The sequence below is a fragment of the Drosophila yakuba genome, chromosome 2L (genome assembly GCF_016746365.2).
Source record: "Drosophila yakuba strain Tai18E2 chromosome 2L, Prin_Dyak_Tai18E2_2.1, whole genome shotgun sequence".
In the NCBI taxonomy this organism is placed as follows: Eukaryota; Metazoa; Arthropoda; class Insecta; order Diptera; family Drosophilidae; genus Drosophila; species Drosophila yakuba.
In genome coordinates, this window is record NC_052527.2 from 8,111,562 (window position 1) to 8,131,639 (window position 20,078).

The following is a 20,078-nucleotide window of genomic DNA, read 5'->3' on the forward strand; positions in this document are numbered from 1 at the left end:
GGATCGGTTGGGTTGGGTTGGGTTGGGTTGGTAAGAAAAATGTGGAGAAAATGAGGGACTTTGGGGGTTCTTCGGGGGTCTTTTCGGGGTCTGCTGCCATCATTACAGAGCTGAACGATAAGCGACGTTGCATGCGGCGACACAACCGACGATTGCAGTATGATGGATATGAGTGTATTCACTGTATTCACACATGTGCGTGTGCCACCGACAGACATGAATGCGAATTGATGTGTCACGTGGGTGCAGTGCTGCTGACTTTGAGGGATTTATATGGAGAGCGTTGACAGCTGGCAAAAATTAGCTGCCAGTCCGTATTCGGTTTCGGAAATGCGAACTCTGAACTCCAAGCTCCCAGCTCCAAGCTCCAAGCTCCTTGCATTGCAAATGCCCAACTCCTGGCGGCATAATTAGCACAAACTCAAAACTTTTCGACTCCGACAGCCAGTGCTTACAATTATTATTGCTCTGGTTGTTAGCCAACCCGAGCTGCATACATAAGCGGCTGGCAACTCAAATTTTGAGCCCGAAATCCCAAAATGTCAGTGGCCAGCAGCAGCAGACAGTGCACTTCCATGAAAGGCTGTCAGGGGACAGGACGTCAGACAGGAGCAGCTGCTGCCTGCCAACTGCCAACTGGCAGGACAGCAGTTAGCCGGCTTTCCTGCTCGTAACAATGCAACAGAGCACTCATCCAATGTGCAGCAGCTCTCAACGCCCTCATTATTCAAATGTATTTTTCGATTTGGCCAAAAGTCCTATCGTTTGGTTAACAGAAAGAGTTACTTCGAAATAGGGAAACAAACGAGCTCGTTGAAGTATAGGAAATGCAACTGATTATGTCACCGAATGGGATATGGAATTACTTTCTTTACTTATTTACCTGTTGGTTACCTGTTGGTAAATTGAAACTTTCGAGATATTATTGCATATGCTTCTAGGAGTAACACATTTGATCGCATCTAACTTAAGTTTTGCTTCCAATGAAGCTTTTCCTGTACTCTAATGTACCTAAACCGAGCGAACTATCGCTTTTCTATGATATACATAGCAAAGCTACCAAAATCAAGGCTTATCCTCCGGCCATATACTATAGTAAAGCTCTTCCCGAAATATTCTGAAATATATTTAAAGTTATTTTCCGGCTGCACCACCACGAGTCCGTGTCCGTGGGTTTCCTTCTCGCTTGTCATGCATTTTCTAGCCATCTCTCGTGAAATCCCCACCTTCCGCTCCTCTGGCCACCCAGCGACCTGTTCTATTGCCGTAACAAATCCATTTTACCTGTCAGCTTTAACGCGTAAGCAAATGGCAAACCGGCAAAACGGCAGCAGCTGGCTAAGAAAGAGCGCAAAAATGGCAAAAACGCAAAGTGAAGAGCTATCTACATACATGCATGTACGTACATACGTGTACGTATGTATACATATGTATATGTGGGTGGTTGCAGGTGTGTGTCAGGTGGGCGTGGCACGGTGGGAGGGGCTCTGATATATTGCATAGCGCAATTAGAGCGCAGACCGCAGAATGAAACGAAACACTGGCTGCCGTGTAAACAAGCCACAATTGCGCCACCGAAGAAGAAGAAAGTGGCTAAAACTAAGCTTGTGAATAACGAACACTAAACACACTACCTTAAAGTAAAAAATAATGGATATATGTATATATGGTTGAATTATTTATTGGTATACACTCGTCGTATTCCCATTTCATACTCATAGTATTTATTTAAAGGTTGACAAAGAAGTCCACATAACGATACTATTATTTTTAATGGCTTTAGTTTCCTCTTCACTTTTTTTTTAATAATAAAATCTTTAATTTTTAAAACCAAACTTACATTTTTTAACCAAATGCATTAAAAATTCCCCATACCCTTCGATAAGAGAACAACGGATATACATTTTTGCGCAAACAAAATCAAGCACATCTAACACACATCCACCGACATTTACATTTAGACAATCAGACTTTTGTGCTCATGTGTGTGTGTGTGTGTGGGTGTGTGTGTGAGTGCACGGAACACACACAATTGCAAATTACGAAACGAATTCCGAGAAAGTCACAAATGGAATGGCATTAAATCAAATCAAACGAAACGAACGAACGAAATCAAACGAAACAATTCTGGGCAGATGGTTCTTCGCTGGTATAGAATGGCTGGCAAATTCCCCATCGAACGCCGTGTAAATCTCAGATGACATCTGAGCATATTGTCGACTAATTACATAAACGCATGTGCAAAGGGGCACTGGGGGCACTGGGGGCGTGGTCCTCACGCGTGGTACCTCCAACAATCGCTAATTAGTCTCGGGACACTGACAATGTGACACGGCGCAGATCAAACGGCCGACTCTCGAACCGCCGCTCAGATCCCATGTTACTGTGCGTCCTCGTTTTTATTTGGTTTATTTGGGATACTCAACTCGTCCCTGGGCGGCTTTTTTATGCCATGTTCGCCCCTCAGCATTCAGGTCGAGCGAAATTAAACGAAAACACAGCCCAGCATTCGCGGAAGATCAAAGCGGATGCGACAAGTCATTGGGGATCCGGGAAATTCGCAAAGCTCTCCGTGCCGAGAAATTTAAATTAGTTGCACCGTTTAGCGGGGAATCATTCTGCAAACTGAACGCTAAAAATAGCAAAATTAGCTTTTATATTTACTCTATTGTGGACTCGCTTATTGCTTATCTTGGAATGTTTATTTAATCGTATAACAAAAATTGTGAAATACTTATTTATTTGCTTATCCAACAAATGGCTAGCAAGAAAACTATATATTATATATACATGTATAAGCCAAGTTTATTTAACTTTCACCATAAATGTAAAACATATTTTTATAAGCCAAGTTTATTTAGCTTTCACCATAAATGTAAAACATATTTTTACAACATTTTAAACATATCAGAAACTGAAATTATTGCAACCTTCCATATACTTCAACGCTGGAAAAAAGAGCTCATTTAAGTAAAAGTATTAACACTTTTTGAGCAACACTTACCGATAAATACAGGTGGAGTTCGCGCCGTGGTTGGAATTGAACGAAAAAGCCAGATTTCGATAAAAGTATTCGCTTCGCACACTGTAGCTCTGAGTGCGCCTGTTGGCCGCGTTATCGTAGCTCCACTGTCCCAACAGCTCCCTCTTAGAATTGTCCGCTCGCAATCCCTACAAAAAAAAATACAGTACAGAAGAGATCGGGAACCATTACAACTGAGTGCTTACGTATACATCGAAGTTCTTTGGCGCACTCTTCACGCACAAACTGGGCGTCATTTCGCGGGCCACGTGGGTCAGGCTGATGGCCTCCACGATGATGGTCTTGGCCAGATGAAGAGTCACATTGGCCTGGTGTCCATTAAAGCCGAAACAGGCACCCGGAGAGAGCCCTGCTCGAATCATATTCACCGGCGGATTGGCGCTAAAGTCCAGACCCAGAAGCCTTTTGATAAAATTGGTGCCACCAATTGGTTTTGCCTTCACATTGATGATCCTGGCACCCAGATCCTCGGAAGCGTAGTTGATGCGCGGCTTGGCCAGCGAAGCGGATTCGGGTTTCGGAGTCGATTGGGCACTTTTGGAGGAGCAATCGGCACTCATCACCTGCTTCTTCAGGTTGTAAACGTCGTCCATCAAATGCCCCAACTTGCGCTTAAATAGAGTGTCCACATAGGCACTGACATCCCGGTTGGCGCAACTTCCACTTCCCAGTCCCTTTGGCTCTCCTCCAAGGCAGTTGAACTTGCCCGAGCCCGTCTGCTGCTGGCGGAGGATGTGCTGGGGGAGGGCTTTTGGACTGAAACCCCATAGCTGGAAGAGATTAAGCCACATTCTTACCGATATATCATCGACATCCTCACGAAGTCGCATTATGCCCAAATTATTCCTGCTGTTGTGGGCCATGAGGTAGTAGAAAAAGGTTGAAAGCAGCACGAATGAGAGCAAATAAGTTAGGAAGACTCGCTTTCTAGCACGTCGACAACCATCCATTTTGTTGAGAATCCTGAGTTGTCAGTGCACTCGACCAGAGTTCTGCGAAAAGTCAAGCAAAGTCTACTATATTTTTTTAAATAACACAATTTCTAAGAAAGAAAATCCCTTTTTTTTTAACCTCTTTATGGTGACACTCGACCACAAAAAGAAGTGTTCGATAATTGGGCCAGCGGAATGCGATGAATCAAATATAATTTCCCAAGAAAATCGCTGGAAAATGAACAATTGTTGAGAATAATGAGGCGAAATCGCATTAGGTGCGGCAGCATCTGCGAAAGTCTCTAATTGTCAATGGCTAAATAATTGAGAGCCGAGAGCAAAGGAAGCGAAAGGAAAAGCGAAGGGGAAAAGCGAACAAAACGTAATAGCATTAAGGAAAAATCCAAATGAAAATCACTTTAAATGCTAAACAGCTGGCTGCCGACCGAGGCGAAATAAAAACACATAGAGCGCCTTCGGGCCTTTAAGCATCCATTAAAAATTTAATAACTTTGGTCCGGGCCCAATGCAATTTTGTAAAATTCTCTAGCAAAATTAATTAGTCAAACAATCCATCAGGACGCAAACCGGACCTCCTCAATGAGGCCAGTGCCGGCAAATTATGCTGGCCCAAAGACCCGAGTCCAGAATCCAGAATCCAGAATCCAGAACCCAGAGTCCAGAATCCAGAGTCCAGAGTCCACAAAAAGGTACGAAATCCCACTGAGAAGGACGTGAAGGCAATGTGAACGTGATCATCCCCACATTTTGGTCAGGGGATTTTCCAACCAAGAGTCCTTTTTGGTCCGGCTCACGTGCGTTGCCTAAGCTGGCACAATATTGACCCAAGGCGGACGAGAAATTTAGGTTACAGACGTCCGTTGGCGAGTCCCAACACTTCAAAGGCCGCAATGAATGTAATTTTAATCAAAAATTGCTCAGCCCCAAGAAATCCCAATGCTGGAAATTCCGACAAAGGCCGCTAATCCTTCTTAAAGGCGAACAGTGGGCTTAAGTGGAATATTTTTACGCATTTCATTTCCATATACTAATGCCAAACAGAATCGCAAACATCTAATGGCGTTCACAAATGTTTCAATAACTTTCTGCGCTTCCACTTGGTGCTCAACAATTTTCTCGTATAATCGACTTTTGTGCTGCGCAATCACGACCCCAAACATTGACATCTACATTGAACATTGTACAGTGCACACAGACTGGTTACTGGAGACTGAAGACTGCATGCTGGATACTGGAGACGGAGACAGGGGACAATTAATTTTTAATGCAAGTCGCTCGACAGATCAGCAACAGAGCCGGACACAAACAAAAACGGCATCGTCGAGAGCAAGTGGCTCTGTTAATTGCACTCATTCACACGGCAAGCGACAACAAAGGCGGTCTGAAGAGGCATGCTGCAAAAGACTGCAACAACATCGGTGGCAAGTCGGGGAGAAAATGCGAAGGTGGCGGAGAGGTTGAGAAGTGGAAGGGCGGATGGGGGCAGCCGTCTCCTTGACGCACGGAAACGGAAGCGTTAGTTGCAAGGAGGATATGTTGCAGTGCCGTACGATAGTTGGGGTTACAGTGGGACGACTTTGGCACTTAAGGCAATGAAAACTGGGTCTTAAATTTGGGCATATTATTAATATATATAAATCTGTTTTTTTTTTTAATTAATTAACATCTTTATTTAATATTATTCAGGAACAGGTCAATTAAAGCCTTTAACCTAAATGTTGTCTTAAGTAAATAATCTCTTAATTATAAAATATAATTTGTTTTCATCTTAATATATAGGAATAGGTCAAATTTCGAGTAGTGAGGTTTCAGGTAAATAATATATTCATACTATCATCTTAGAAGCAGCCCAAAATGTCTTCTTTTGAGCCTGCGAATTGGGATAGCCCCCTGTAATCTCCGGGCGAGACGATTACGGTGGGCAGTTAGTCGGTCGTTGTATCTGCTTGAGAAGAACGAGATTTGGTCTTCAACAAGGCTCAGGTTTAAATCATTGTGAAGCGTTTGGCCGCTAACGAACCAGTCACAGCCAGTGATTTGTCTTAATGTTTTGTTCTGGACGGTTTGGAATCTGGGAATCTGGAATTTGGGAAACCCCAAATTTGGATGCCGTATCTCCAAGTAGGTGCGATAATTTGCTGATAAATCTGACGCTTGCATCTTAAAGGTAGTTTGCTTTTCTTATTTAGCATCCAGAATAGTTGGTTACGCTTTAGGTTGCACATTTTGACGACTCTGGCAATATGATCTCGGAAGGTTAGGCGTTTGTCCAGTGTGAGGCCTAGGTATTTCGCCTTAGTTGCTTGCTCTATGTCCACATTATTAATGTGTACCGCAGGAGTTGTTTTACGGCGTAACGTAAAGCAAACGTTTACGCATTTGCTTTCGTTAATTTTGATGTTGTTCGCCATGGCCCATTTCTCGAATTCGTTGAGATAAGTTTGCAGCATTTGTGACGACTCGGTCTCACTGTTCGAGGAGCTGAGAAAGCAGACGTCGTCAGCGAAGCTGGCCAGCAGCATTTTGCTGTTGTCATAGGTCATTTCATAATAGCTTGGCTTGGGGATGTCTGCTGTATAGATGGAGTAAAGTATCTGTAAAGTTAAATAATAAAACTAATAACAATTATGTTGAATACTTTGACCATCAACCCCATATGATCCCTGGACCTATAACAACAGTTTCTAAGGCACTTAGCGGGTTAATAATTATTTCCAGCCCCAACCTCATGATTTCGACCCACTGTGCGCGTTGCGACAGTGTGCACTGCAATTACGTGCCATTGAGGCAGACCATTGTTAGTGCTCTGCAGATAGCAAATAGTCGCATTCCGAGCAGGGAGTCCCTTCAGAGTCCGGCACTTTCACGCAACCCCGTTTCACCCGTAACCCGTAACCGTAGAAACTCCACTGTCATTGCCTATTTCCGGCGTAATTGTTATGCCAATTTTTAAGGGCCAGCCGCCAGTGGGAGTGCGAAATTAAATGAGAATCAAATAAAGCCGACGCAACTGAAAGAATACATAAATGTGGTTAAATTTGCAGCGTTAAATGTTAACAGTCGATTTTCCAATGCACACAGCAGACACATAAAAATATCAACGCGTATTTGCGTGCTCCTTTCATCTCCTTCCTGTCTTCTGGTGGAACCTACAAAACCCAAAGCCCAAAACCCAAAACCCTTCCCTAGGATAAGCTCCATTCTGCCTTTTAGCCCATCAGCCCCATCAGCCGCTGACATTCCTCGTCATCATCATTCCGGCTTAGACTTTTGGGGGGAGTGCAAATTGACAATTTCTGTGAAATTGCACAAATACGAGCCTGTGCTCCAATTTTTTATGGCAAATTACCCAGCCGCATGTGTGGATGGCTAGGGGGCACTGGGGCGTGGCTTTTGGAGGGTGGGGAAATGTCATAAAACCGTTTCGTACGGCTGGGTTTTTTATGATTGGTTTTTAGCCGGCATTCCCTCCCGAAAATGAGCAGCAAAATGGCACAAGAAAAGGGAAAAATAAATAAAATATAAACTGCGTTATGTTTATGCGCCAAAAAAAATGCAGGGGAAAGCGGAAAAGCAGAAAAGCTATCAGGACGTCATCAGGACGTCATCAGCCAGAGTATAATTAAACATTACGCAAGGCAATAAAAGATGAGACAAAAGGAAGGTCATTTTGCGGCATTTGAGTGGGCCGAAAGGTGGAATAAAAATATATGGCATATGTGTTTACGATAAGATTAGCGATGCTTAAAAATCGCCTTTCAAATACAAAAGAATTGTAAGGCTTTACTTACGCTTTAAGTCATAAAACGTTCTTAAATTGATCTATGTTATACATGGTATTTTTCACATGCAATTTGTATTGATTCTTTCCATCAATTGAAAACATAAAATTAAACAAGTTTACTCCTTGACCAGCTGTTGTTTTCAAGCAAAGTTTTTCGTATATTAAAAAGCAATTAAGCTGCAATAGGGGTGCATACAAGTCTATAAACTGCCAACAAAAGGTAGATTTTTGGTAATATTTTATTCACAGCAAAAAATGCCCACACTGCTGCTTGTTTTCAATAGCCAAAATGCTATGCTATATTTGCGAAACTTTAAAAGCAATTAAAAAGTTTTGTGCAGTGCTTTGATTTCAGCTTGCCACTCACCTTAGGGCGAGATGAACTTTTTCGGGCAACAGCTGGCGTTGGCCAAGAAAACGGCAACATTAGGCCCCATATATACCCATAGTATAAACATAATGATAAACATAATATACCGCTGAGTGCCTGGAAGTATGCTTAATTCTGTGCAACTTTAGTGCCTTTAAGTTGCAGGCGGGACGCAAGAATATGGGAAAGTCCCCTAAAGTGAGCGCTGGACGCTGGGAAACTGGGAAAACTTTCCTTCTGGCTCTCCTATTTCCCGCCCCCATGAATCGTGCTCCCATCCCTAAGTGCACATGCCACAAACAACGTAAGCTGCTAGGCAAATGTACATCGAAATGCGAAGTGGCAGCAGTACGAAAGGAGGCAAGGACGAAAGTGCTCAAAGAAATGCCGGCGGAGGCGTTTATTTGCGTTTATAATGTGTGAGCTATTAAAATTTTAGAGGCTGTTAGTGGCGCTGTGTTCGTGCGTCTGGCGCACTTGAATTAAAATTGTTTCTGCTGCAGCATAAAATGAAAATTAGTTGATTTTTTTATACCCACCGTGCGAAAGGCGCGAGGCTCTTAAAGCTTTTAGGGGAGCAGCAGCTGCTGTTCAGTTCGTGGAAAAAAAAAAGGAAAAAATAAAAAATGAAAAATCTTTTAAGTAAAAATTTTCGCAGCGCTTGTTTGGATTACATTCATATTCATATTTTTATTTGTGTTTGTGTCGGCAAGCGTAAAGTGGAAATTAACATAAAACAGCGGCAACACGGTGCGCATACTTAATGTCAAACCGAAACCGAAATGCCCTCGCAAAAATGCACGAATTAATCGCACACAAGCAGAGAGATTGTTTCTAAGATCGCTTTGGCGTATATAAAATATTAAATTTATGCCGTGGAATTAACAAATCTCTCCATGGACTCTTTATCTCCCCGCCACACAGCCATATTGCAGCCCGCAGAGCTTAACGAACCCAAAAGTCCTGGCTCTTCTATTTACTTTTACATGAATATGTTTTGCCGTAAGCTACGGCATTTTTTGCACCTACCGGATTCAGCTGCAGCTTATTTTTGATGCATATTTTATTTTGCCATTGCATGCGTAATTTTATTTGCCGCCACGCCCCCCCACCCCTTGCGCCCACTTCTCCCTCTGCGGTGTTGTTGCTGCGGCTAGTTGCGGGCTCGTAATTCGCAGCAGAGGTATAAGTTTTATGACCATTGCTGCGATTTTTGTAGCTGCTGTCGCCCGAGTGCTGGCAACTCAGCTTTTTTATAGCTAAATACAGATATCTTGGCAATGTATAAAAGCATGCAGTATAATATTACCTTCTTTACGCGCATATAAAAAATGTTATTATAAATGCTCGCTAAAATAATTGTGCTTATAAATATAACCCAATAATTCGTGAGATATTAAATTATTTATTTTAATCCAAAACTGCCGAGCTACATTTTTTAAAATTATTATTATTTCATATTCATGAAAGCTTTCAAGGTAGTTAACATTTCAAGCAAGTCCGTTGTATATTAAAAGAATGAAATATATATATTTCATATTTTCTAGCTGGTTTTCGATAGCCATGTATGACATCACACATTTTGCCTCTGTTCTGCCTCCTTTGGCAGGTTGTAAAAAATGAATGTATTCTACAACAAAACGCCGTTGTCGCCACTGTGGCTGCACCTGGGCGGATTGTTGTCGTCGTCTCGGTGCCAGAATATGCACGGCAATGTGCCAAATTAAGTGCTCTGCCTGCCAAAAAGAGGAGCTGCGAAAAACATGGGTAAAAAACGGATCTCGACGGGACGAGGTCCTGTGCGAGGAACGTCCTCGCTTAAGTTGTGATGTAAATTTTAATTTCCACATGTTATGACATGTTCGCAGGGCCCCTTTGAAGTTGCCCCACGGCTGCATGTCTAATTTCAGGTGCGGCTTTAAGTGGCCTGTGGAATTTTACTTCAAGGCGACTACTATCTTAAATTCTTAAATTAGTTGGGGCTCCAACTTAGGCTGGGGCTCCGAAGAAGTCACCCGGAGTCGCTTGGTGTTGTCTGGCTTGAGGTTGCCAACGGCAACAAACAAATGCTTGGAAAATTGCCATTTTGCCGCAGCTGTTGATAAGTTTTTAATTAGGTTTAGGCTTATTAGGTGGGCTGGGCCATAAAGCTGTGCGGTTTCGTTACTAAACATTTAGGCCGGGATGAATGAATTAAATTTAGGTTCAAATTAGATTTTTCCCTACGAAATCAACTAGAAAGTGTTCAAATTTTAAGGGAATTTACAGTTTATTAGCTTTTATTGAACTATTAATGTAATTGAAATAATGTGTCAACATGTATAAATGTCTTACATAATGACACTTTTATTAACACCGCTACCAACTAATAATTGTTGTTTGATTACGGCATAAATTCAACTTTTCAGCTTACACGTTCAATTATTGCGCATACGTCCTGTTGTACAAGTGCAAATAAAAGTATTTTGTAAGCTCCGGCTAAGGCGTAGTTCGCACACAAGCTATCAGCACCGATAGCAAGTATTATCAGAATTGTCAAAGGGATTTCACAGCAACCCGATTGAGCAATCAATTTCTTATGAAATTTTCATTTGCTCCTGAGTGAAAGGTCAATTTGTTGTAAAGGCCTATTGATTTTCCGCAAACGAGCTAACGAAATGAAATTGAAATTATTCCAGTGACAGCAGTTTAACAGGCGTGTCAATGTCTGGTTCTGCGTGAACATGGGACATGTGAAAAATAAAATAAATATTTATCTAGCCCGAATTATTCCGGCAGTAGCCGCAGCAGGCAGGAGTTGAACAAATCCCTCAAATTTTACAAGTCTGCTACGTTCTTGTCATCTTATTAAATCACACAAGATAGAACAAGTTTCGGGCCAGGACAGTTGGAAGTGCCTCACAGAGGTTCAACTGCCTCTTGGTCTCGACTGTCAAATCATTTTGTGATAAGGATATAACAAATGTGCACACTCCACACACACACTCCCCCCCCCACTCCTCCATACAGATGCGAGCTAGGATTTTCTATCTCTTGTCTGTGTCTGTGTCTGCTTCATAACTGACAAATGAAAATGTCAAAAAATGTTTGCTGACAAGCCAACCAAATGAGAAAGAACATTTTCCATTTATCTCCGTGCCCAAGTTGGCGAGCGGGACATTTCCGAAAATTTAATTAAAATTTCGATTCGGCTTAAACTAACCAAAAACAACAGGAAAGCACTATTGAATTGCTCAATTACGCAAATACCCATACAAATATTTACAGTCGGCTAGAGTGTAATCTAAATATTGTATTTCCAAACATTTTCCCACAGTGCTCAGTGCGCTACTAGAAAAATTCCTTTGTCTACTATCGGCCAGAATACAGTTTTCCAATTAGCAGTCTGCCATTGGGTGTAAGGCAGGTCCTTGAGGAATCTCACCTTTCAGGTGTATCATTACCATCTCGGCTTCAGTTTCGCACTAAGTACCGTACATTTGAGTAAGAGCTAAAGGCAGCTGGGCCAACATTAGGCCATAGAAAGTCGGCTACCATGATTAATGTTCGGTTATTAATAATGTGCTGTCCTCCTGTCGTGCTGTCGTCCTGTCGGTCGAAGAAAAGACTTCAGGTGCCTGCCAAATCAAGTCAATTTGCTGGAATCCGAGTATCCATTACGCATTTGCATTGGCGCCAGACGGTTTGTTCTTAGTCAACTGAAATACGAGTCAATCTGTATTTAGGTATTTGGAATGGGGCAGGTGGAAGGAGGAAGGAGGGCGGCTAATGAAACTGGAATCTTTTCGGGATTTGCCTTTGTGACCGACCAAACAGCTCCCAGAATCGAGGACGAAATCTGGGGCTTTGTTTTCATGTTATTTTTCACGTAAACGCAATTTCTTGGTGCGCATAATAAACCTGCATTTAAGTTAATTTTCCTGTAATTTATCTGTTATTTAACAAAGTAGGCATCGAGCAATATGTTGCATGATTTATGCCCGACATTTTCAATTGTTTATGGCTCTCGTTTCCTGTTCTACTTCGTTTGGCCTTTTGTTTTTCACTTAGATTAATTTTGACAAATATTAATGTCAGCCTGCCAAGCCCCAGGGTGAATTTAATGAACTGCCCTCATAAAAATATGAATAATAAGCAAATAAGTGCGGGAACAAGGTGGAAGCACAATGATGCGTTTTAATGGGGGCAGCAAATTATTGGGATTATATCAACAAAACGACCAATCCATTTCCATCCAATTAAAGTCGAACAATGTGCACTCACTTTTTGCTTTCGCTGTGTCAATGCGATTTCATTTCATCCGGCTGGGATATACTCGTATATTTGCATAAGTGCAGTATCGATTCGGGGCATAATAAGCTTGTTGAGGACTCGATTAACTTCCGAACGAATCCGATCCGATTCGATTCGTTATGCAAGAAAACAAACACTTGAATAATTGAGAAGCCTCATTGAAACGCGACCTGCTACAAAAACTATTAAAAATAAATCAACAAGCCCAGACACAAAATGGCCCGTAAGCTTATTATCGGGAATAATTTACCTCGACTGCGCTTTATTTATGGCTCTATGTCACGCAGATAATGAGCCAAATTATTTTCAATTTATTTTGTGCGTTAATCACACGACAGCGAAATTAGTTTGTCTGTAATCACAAAATACATAAAATGTTCCGGGATTAGAGTGAAACGCTTGAAAGCTACATTTGTGTTAGCTTAATCGCATTTTACACTTTTAAAATCGGCAAGTCGCAGCATTTTAATTACTTTTGCTTTGACATAAATATAAAATATGGGCAATCGAAACAGGGAAATTGCTTTTTACAAAATGAGTTCCGGAATACATATTGCTGTTAATAAATAACGTATAAATATTTTATATATGTATTGCTTAATCTAATCAAATTTTATCTGATTGGACGAAATAAGCAAACAAAATATGTTATGTTATTAACTTTTCTTAGGCCCATTGACTAATCCTTCCTTTGAATCTTTTTTAATTTACTTGCAGCAAACGGCGTTGAACGAGACACAAAACCAGTTCGACAAGAAGACGCGGCAAATGCATTACATTATAATTTCATTAAGGACAACGGCCTTTCTCTGCCGCCAGTGAAACAACGAGATAAAAGAGAAGTAGCAAGGAAATAGAAAGAGAGGAGAGCTGGGGAAAGGCGTGCGGAGAAAGTCAGAAAGCCGCAAAAGGCGACAATAGCCCCCGAGCCCATTGCCTACTTCTGAGCGCCGTCAAGCGCGAATCAAGGGCCTGGCATTTTTATGAAATTAATACAAAGGACGCTGAAGCAGTGAAGGAGTGAAGGAGCGAAGGAGGCTGAGCCGAGTGGAAGCGGAAGTGGCAGACATGACAAAAGCGCCAGCGACAGGACAATGATGGGCGGCACTCCGATAGCGATTAATGTGGAAGGAGAAGCGCTGCTTTTATGGCCCCACACTGCTCGAGTAGACGTGACAGCGTCCGATCGGCTAATAATATTTACCCGCGGAAAGAGCCCGGCTGCATAATTTGACATGCCAACGTGAGCCAGCTGGCGAAAATTGTTTATCCAAGTGCTGCACAGGCAGAGCGAAGAAAGTACGAGCAAGTACCAAACATAGAAGGATAGAAGGATCTCTGAACAAAGGACTCAGCCCAGCCGGAGGCACTTGAGACAATGAGTGGTCTGCCAATCTGGATACCGCTCCTTGCACTTCTGGCCTCAACTGCCGCCTGTCCGCCGGAGGTGTGTGTGTGCAAATGGAAGGGGGGCAAGCAGACGGTGGAGTGCGGGGGCCAGCAGCTCTCCAATCTACCGGAGGGCATGGATCCGGGCACCCAGGTGCTCAACTTCAGCGGCAATGCGCTGCAGGTGCTGCAATCGGAGCGGTTTCTACGTATGGACCTGCTCAATCTGCAGAAGATTTATCTGTCCCGGAATCAACTGATCCGGATACACGAGAAGGCCTTCCGGGGTCTGACCAATCTCGTCGAGCTGGATCTCAGCGAGAATGCGCTGCAGAATGTGCCCAGCGAGACGTTTCAGGACTACAGCTCCCTGATGCGCCTCTCGCTGAGTGGAAATCCCATTAGGGAGTTGAAGACCTCGGCCTTCCGGCACCTCTCCTTCCTCACGACTCTGGAGCTGTCCAACTGCCAGGTGGAGCGGATCGAGAACGAGGCCTTCGTGGGCATGGACAACCTGGAGTGGCTGCGACTGGACGGCAATCGGATTGGGTTCATCCAGGGCACCCACATCCTGCCCAAGTCGCTGCACGGCATCAGCCTGCACAGCAATCGGTGGAACTGCGACTGCCGCCTCCTGGACATCCACTTCTGGCTGGTCAACTACAACACTCCGCTGGCCGAGGAGCCCAAGTGCATGGAACCGGCGAGGCTGAAGGGTCAGGTGATCAAGAGTCTGCAGCGGGAGCAGCTGGCCTGTCTCCCGGAGGTCAGTCCCCAGTCGAGTTACACGGAGGTGAGCGAGGGCCGAAACATGTCCATCACCTGCCTGGTCAGGGCCATTCCGGAGCCGAAGGTCCTTTGGCTATTCAATGGCCAGGTGATGAGCAACGACAGCCTGATGGACAACCTGCACATGTACTACTACATCGACGAGACAATCGGAATTAGTGGCGCCGAGGAGAAGCGCAGCGAAATCTTCATCTACAACGTGGGTGCCGAGGATAATGGTACCTTCTCCTGCGTGGGCCAGAACATAGCCGGCACCACCTTCAGCAACTACACCCTCAGGGTTATAATCAAGGAGCCGCCGGTGGTGAATGAGGTCTCGTTCCCCAGGGACTACATGAACTACATTGTGGCCAGCAGTGCCGGAGGTGGCATTATCTTCGTGGTACTCCTATGCACCATCGTGGTCAAGTGCAAGAAGACCTCGGAGCCGGCCAAGCAGCGCAAGAAGTGCGATCAGGTGACGAGTATTGCCGGTGGCACAGACTCCTCGACGGGAAGTACCCAGGATACGGGCATGGGAATGATGAAGTGCGCCTCAATACTGAATGATGGCGGAGATAGTCTGAACGGAAATGCAGGACTCCTGCTGGGCGATACATTGACACCCACCAAGGCGGCGAATGGGGCAGCTGGCGGCGGCATTATCCTGGGCAATCAGATGAAGCAGAACCTACTCCTCTACGCCACTCCCAATCCCGCCCAGCAGCAGCTGCAGCTGAATGTCAACCTGATGGGCACTGGACCGGGATCACCGCCGTTGCTCCTGAGCAATGGCCATGGCCTGGCGGCAGCCTACTGCTCTCCACCCGCCTCGCTGCGGAATTACCAGGAGAAGAATCCGGACTTGGTCAACGATGCGGAGAGTGTCAAGCACAAGCTGAAGACGGCGGTGAGTCTGGACGGAGCCGGGGAGTACGAGACGCAGAGCGACTGCGGCCAGTACGAGGGCTGCTATCAGCTGGCAGCCGCTCCCCATCCGCATCCGGGACACCAGCACCCGCATCCGGGACATCCGCTGATGGGACGCTTCGCCCAGGCGATGACCACCTTGCCGCGCGGCATGCAACTGAAGCCGGCTCCCCATCAAGTTGATGTGCACCTGAATCCGGTGTGCTTCCTGGGCCAGGATGGATCCTTTGCGTACGACTACAGCAGTGCCCATCTGGTGCAGCAGCCACCGCAGCAACAGCAACAGCAGCAGCAGCAGCAACAGGTGCAGCCAGCCAACAATTTCTACCGCACGTTGCCGCACAACAGGTTGCACAAGCAGCAGCAATTTCAGGCGGCTGCGGCGGCGGGCGGAAATGTCGGTGTGGGTGGCAATCCCACCCTGCGCTACAGCCTCGAGGCCGAGTTCATCCAGAGGGGTCCCACGGTCAGCTACGAGAAGTACCAGCTGCCCAATGTGCGCTTCACAGCGGAGGGTTATCCGCAGCAGCAGCAGCAGCAGCAGCAGCAACTTCAGCAGCAGCAGCAGCAACAGTTGCAGCTGCAACATCAGTTCCCCTCGCCGCCAGAGGGCTACAAAAGCGATTTGGCGGTGATGCCGGCGCCGTTTCAACAGTGGCCCAGCTGTTTGCCCGGCTACCGCTTCGCCCAGTCACCCACCAGCCTGCCAGCGGTTGCAAATCCACCACCAGCAGCAGTGGTGGCCACACCACCACCACCGCCCACATCAGCAGTAAGCACACAATCCACGGCCACATCCACCATTCCGGAGCTGGATGAAAGCGAGGCGAGTTCGCCGCGCCTCGAGGAAGCCGCCGGCTCTGCAGCGCCACCTGCCGGCGAGGAGGAGAGCTCGGATACCACGAAGCTCAAACAGCTCAATGGACCCTTGGCCGACAGTCCCGACGAAGGATACGTGGGCGATGGCCAGGAAACCAGCGACATTTGACCCGCCCAGCAGCCGACGGCAGGGGATGACGCGGCCTTAGACGATTCAGTGGCTCTGTAAATGGCCAGGCTGATCAGCAAACCACTCATAGCCTAAGTTCACCCTTCACTTGTATCTGAACCGCTGATTTTTTACTTCACTTACATTTTCCCTTTTCTGTTTGTTGGCTGGCCTCAAAAAACAAAAAAAAAAGAAAGCAAAACAAACAAAGGCAGACCGAAGTTTAACCTAATAATTGGCTGAAAGAGAGAGCTCCGAATGCGAGTCCGAAAAGTAGAAGGCCCAGAAAACCAAGTAAAGTTTGGGCAGGAACAGGACCTCTCCAGCAAGCCGATGTTCGAATGCCCAGTGTAAAAGGATTAAGTTTCAGTTAGCTTATGGGAATGAAGGAGAAATTCACACCAGGTGTAGGAAGTTTTACCCGAGCAATATCATTTTAAATTGCTTGAGATCCAAAGTTATTGGTTCTCCAATAAATGAATCAATTTAAGAGCTGCAATTTTAAAATCAATTTCTGTCTTTAGTTACTGTTCCATGAATTTATGTGAGGACAACCAAAATCTCATGACTTTTCCGCAGGACTCTTTGCGTTCAGAGTATTTGGCAAAACAATAGGCAGACCTAACCTAATAAAGCCGAAAAACAAAGACGCCGCTAAACAAAAGCCTCTTGTCGTTGTTTGTTTCTGTTTGCTGCGTGCTTCGAGTGGCAAGCTGGCAGTATTTTATTTCCGCTGATGTAATTGAAAAACTTTTTCATTTAATATAAAGTTTTCAGCAGCTTCCCCGCAGCACAATGGCAAGAAGGCAAGGCAAGAACAAAAAAGCAAAGGGGACGCAAAGAAATCCCGGGCCTACAAGACTACTAGACATGTGGATGTGGGGCGTTTCTATGTGGGCTATGTGTGCCGATTGAGTTGTTGTGCGAGTATTCTCGCAGGCGTTGTTAGTTGACAATCGACGAGGAAGTCCCATCATCCACCCCTTTTGCGGATCCACTTCACGAGGTTCCGAGTCGGTGGCTCACTTCAGAGCCAAGTGGCATGTGTTTTCGCCATGGCGACACCTGCTCTCCGTGGCACAAAAGGACTCCGGCTCGAGGAGCCGCCAGTTGAACTGTTGAACTGTTGAGCCTTTCAAGGGAAAGGACTAAGTCGAGAATTCCGGCCGAAAATCGCGAGTGCCATCAAGGGCTTCCCCCGCCTGTAGTGTGCTCGCTCTAGTTTATGAAATTTTAATTCGGGCCACATCCGCTCCAGAGTTGCATTTAAATAATTTATAGCATTTATTTTCCACACAACTTTTCCAAGTCTGAAGCCTACCTTTGTCCTTTGTCCTTCACCCTTCAACCAACAGCCACTTCAGAATTTGATTTTCCCGCCTTAAGTTTGTTGTATTGGATCAAACAGACATGAACTCGAGTGTTTCCGGGTATCGTTAAAGTAGATATCGTAAATTAGATCGGATAACATTGTAAGACCTAACTAAATTTAGGATAACCCCGTTTGAGACTTGTATGTAAATGTAGACATAGAAATCGTGTAAGCAGCCCCAGCTTTTCCTTTTAACCTAAAAGTTCTGTAAAGTGTTCAAGACTTTTTCACTGTAACATAAATTGAGGAAAAATGGATAAAAGCTGAAATGCTTGCAAAAGTATTTTAAGAAAACAAAAAAGATACAATTAGCAATAGCTAAATGCATATGAGGGAGTGAGGGCAGAAGCAATCATTTAAGCACAATATGGATTAATGTAAATTGCATAAATAAATCATTAGATGTAAGAACAAGGCAAACACACTGATACTCGGAATGATTTGTGTATGTAGCGAATGACTAAATTTTATTTTCACCAAGTGAGTTAGTTGGCAAATGCACCAAGAGGAATATAGAAGCATAAACTAAATTAAAAAACCGAAAATACAACAAAAACACATTTTAGCCTAGCAAACTGTTTAAATCTCAACCCAAACAGAGACACACTCAAGGTACATATATTAAACAAAAGGATTGCCAGCTGGCAACATAATTTTAAATATTATATGGCATACACTACAATATAAAGAGAACGTTTAGCTTAAGTTAATGGTTAGGCAAATACAATACACGCATAAACCTAATAAAAGGGCCATAAACGGTAACAGAGAGATAAATTCAGAAAGACAATGGGAAGAAGAACACAATCTAGTAATAAATTAATTCTCTAAGGTAAATTAAAATCGAAATGCATAAAGATAATAAGAGAAGCAAAGTGTATAAAAGGATAAGAGAGAAATTAAACCGAATAAAACGCATTAAACTGAAGAATTTAATAAAAACTATATTATGTCGCTTTTTATTTAAGCCTCACGTCCAACAAAAGGGACGCAAACATTTCAGCGATTGAATATTAAATAGATGGAAATGGAGATGGATCCTTTTCCTCTTTTTCCCTGCAGGACTAACGAAGAATGGCGAGGAAAATGCAAATGCGCCGCTAAGTAGGCAACGCAAAAACGTCCATTTGAAGCTGGAGGGATTGCTTAGCTTTTTGTGTTGGAATATAAAAAATAAATTAAATCAGAGATGAACGAGCTGGCGCATGGAAAATGCACACAAATACCTCTTTGTTGATTAAACGCTATTTTAGGCATTTGAATGCATAACTGGAATAATTGGCAAGATTATGTAATTGGAAAAAATCTATGGAACTATTGACACAGTCGAAAATGGAAACATATTAAATATTGATATTGAAAATAGGAAGAAAAACTTGCTCATCGGTTTCAACACAAAGTACTTACATATTCAATAGTGACAGAACATGCAATATAGCCTAATTAAAATTGCTGAGGGCATAAATAAAGTTAAATATTTATAGATAATTAAATTCAGTAAGAGAAATGTTATTATCGTAGGTCACAACAACCCAAAGACTTGCAATCGCTTTTGGCATATGTAATGACGACCCGGCTGCCACGAAATGTGCGCAGCAACAAACCCTAATGCAGCACAAGGTTATTTGCAGGCCTCAAGATGCGCACATCACGCATACGCAGTGTCTGCCCAAAAATAAGCACGTCAAGGCGCGTGCAAGGTCATAGCCGAACTCAAAGCAAAGCCAGCACACAGAACTGAAAGCCCGGACGGAGGATAAAACCCGCACCCGGACCCGGACCCGGACCCGGACCACGGCACTGACGCATTATACGTTTCAGTGCGCAATAATGTCATTAAAAGGCGCAAACGGAGAACGCAGGCTGCGAGCGCCAAAAGGGAAGCACAACTGGGTCACTTAATGCAGCCAGCCAGTTGTTACCTCGACCTGACATTTATGAGCAGCTGTAGATGGCTGTAGCTGGCTGTAGATGGCTGCCCCTGAGCGAAAGACAATTTTGAGTGTGGAGCAATTAAGAGCAGGGTTTAAACCAGCTCCACACACCAACGGCAGCCGCTCCACAAGAGCACATGAGTGTTGAAATTTATTGGAAAAGCCCTAAGCCAGCACACCCGAAAGGCGTCTAAAGCCGGCAAATATATGACCACAAAAGTGGTAGGGGTTGCGAAGAACTTGGGTCTGCCTCT

The 20,078-nt window shown here is 44.3% G+C and overlaps 2 protein-coding genes across 2 annotated transcripts in view; one reads left to right on the top strand and one right to left on the bottom strand.

The window, feature by feature from the left end:
• The window catches only part of LOC6527285, a 45,795-nt gene extending 26,960 nt beyond the window's left edge, over positions 1-18,835 (top strand). Inside the window, exon 4 of the mRNA XM_002088343.4 lies at positions 13,161-18,835. Within this exon, the coding sequence (XP_002088379.1) occupies positions 13,822-16,518 (2,697 nt within the window). The 5' untranslated portion in view covers positions 13,161-13,821 and the 3' untranslated portion in view covers positions 16,519-18,835. The remainder of the gene's footprint in view (positions 1-13,160) is intronic.
• Positions 2,838-4,053, bottom strand: LOC6527284 (SUN domain-containing protein 3). Its single transcript, XM_002088342.4, has 4 exons — positions 3,841-4,053; positions 3,229-3,780; positions 3,005-3,171; positions 2,838-2,948 (listed from the first exon to the last, which is right to left on the bottom strand). The coding sequence occupies exons 1-4, from the start codon at positions 3,991-3,993 to the stop codon at positions 2,921-2,923; spliced, it is 900 nt and encodes a 299-aa protein (XP_002088378.1). The 5' UTR covers positions 3,994-4,053; the 3' UTR covers positions 2,838-2,920.
• Positions 18,836-20,078: the final 1,243 nt, after the last annotated feature.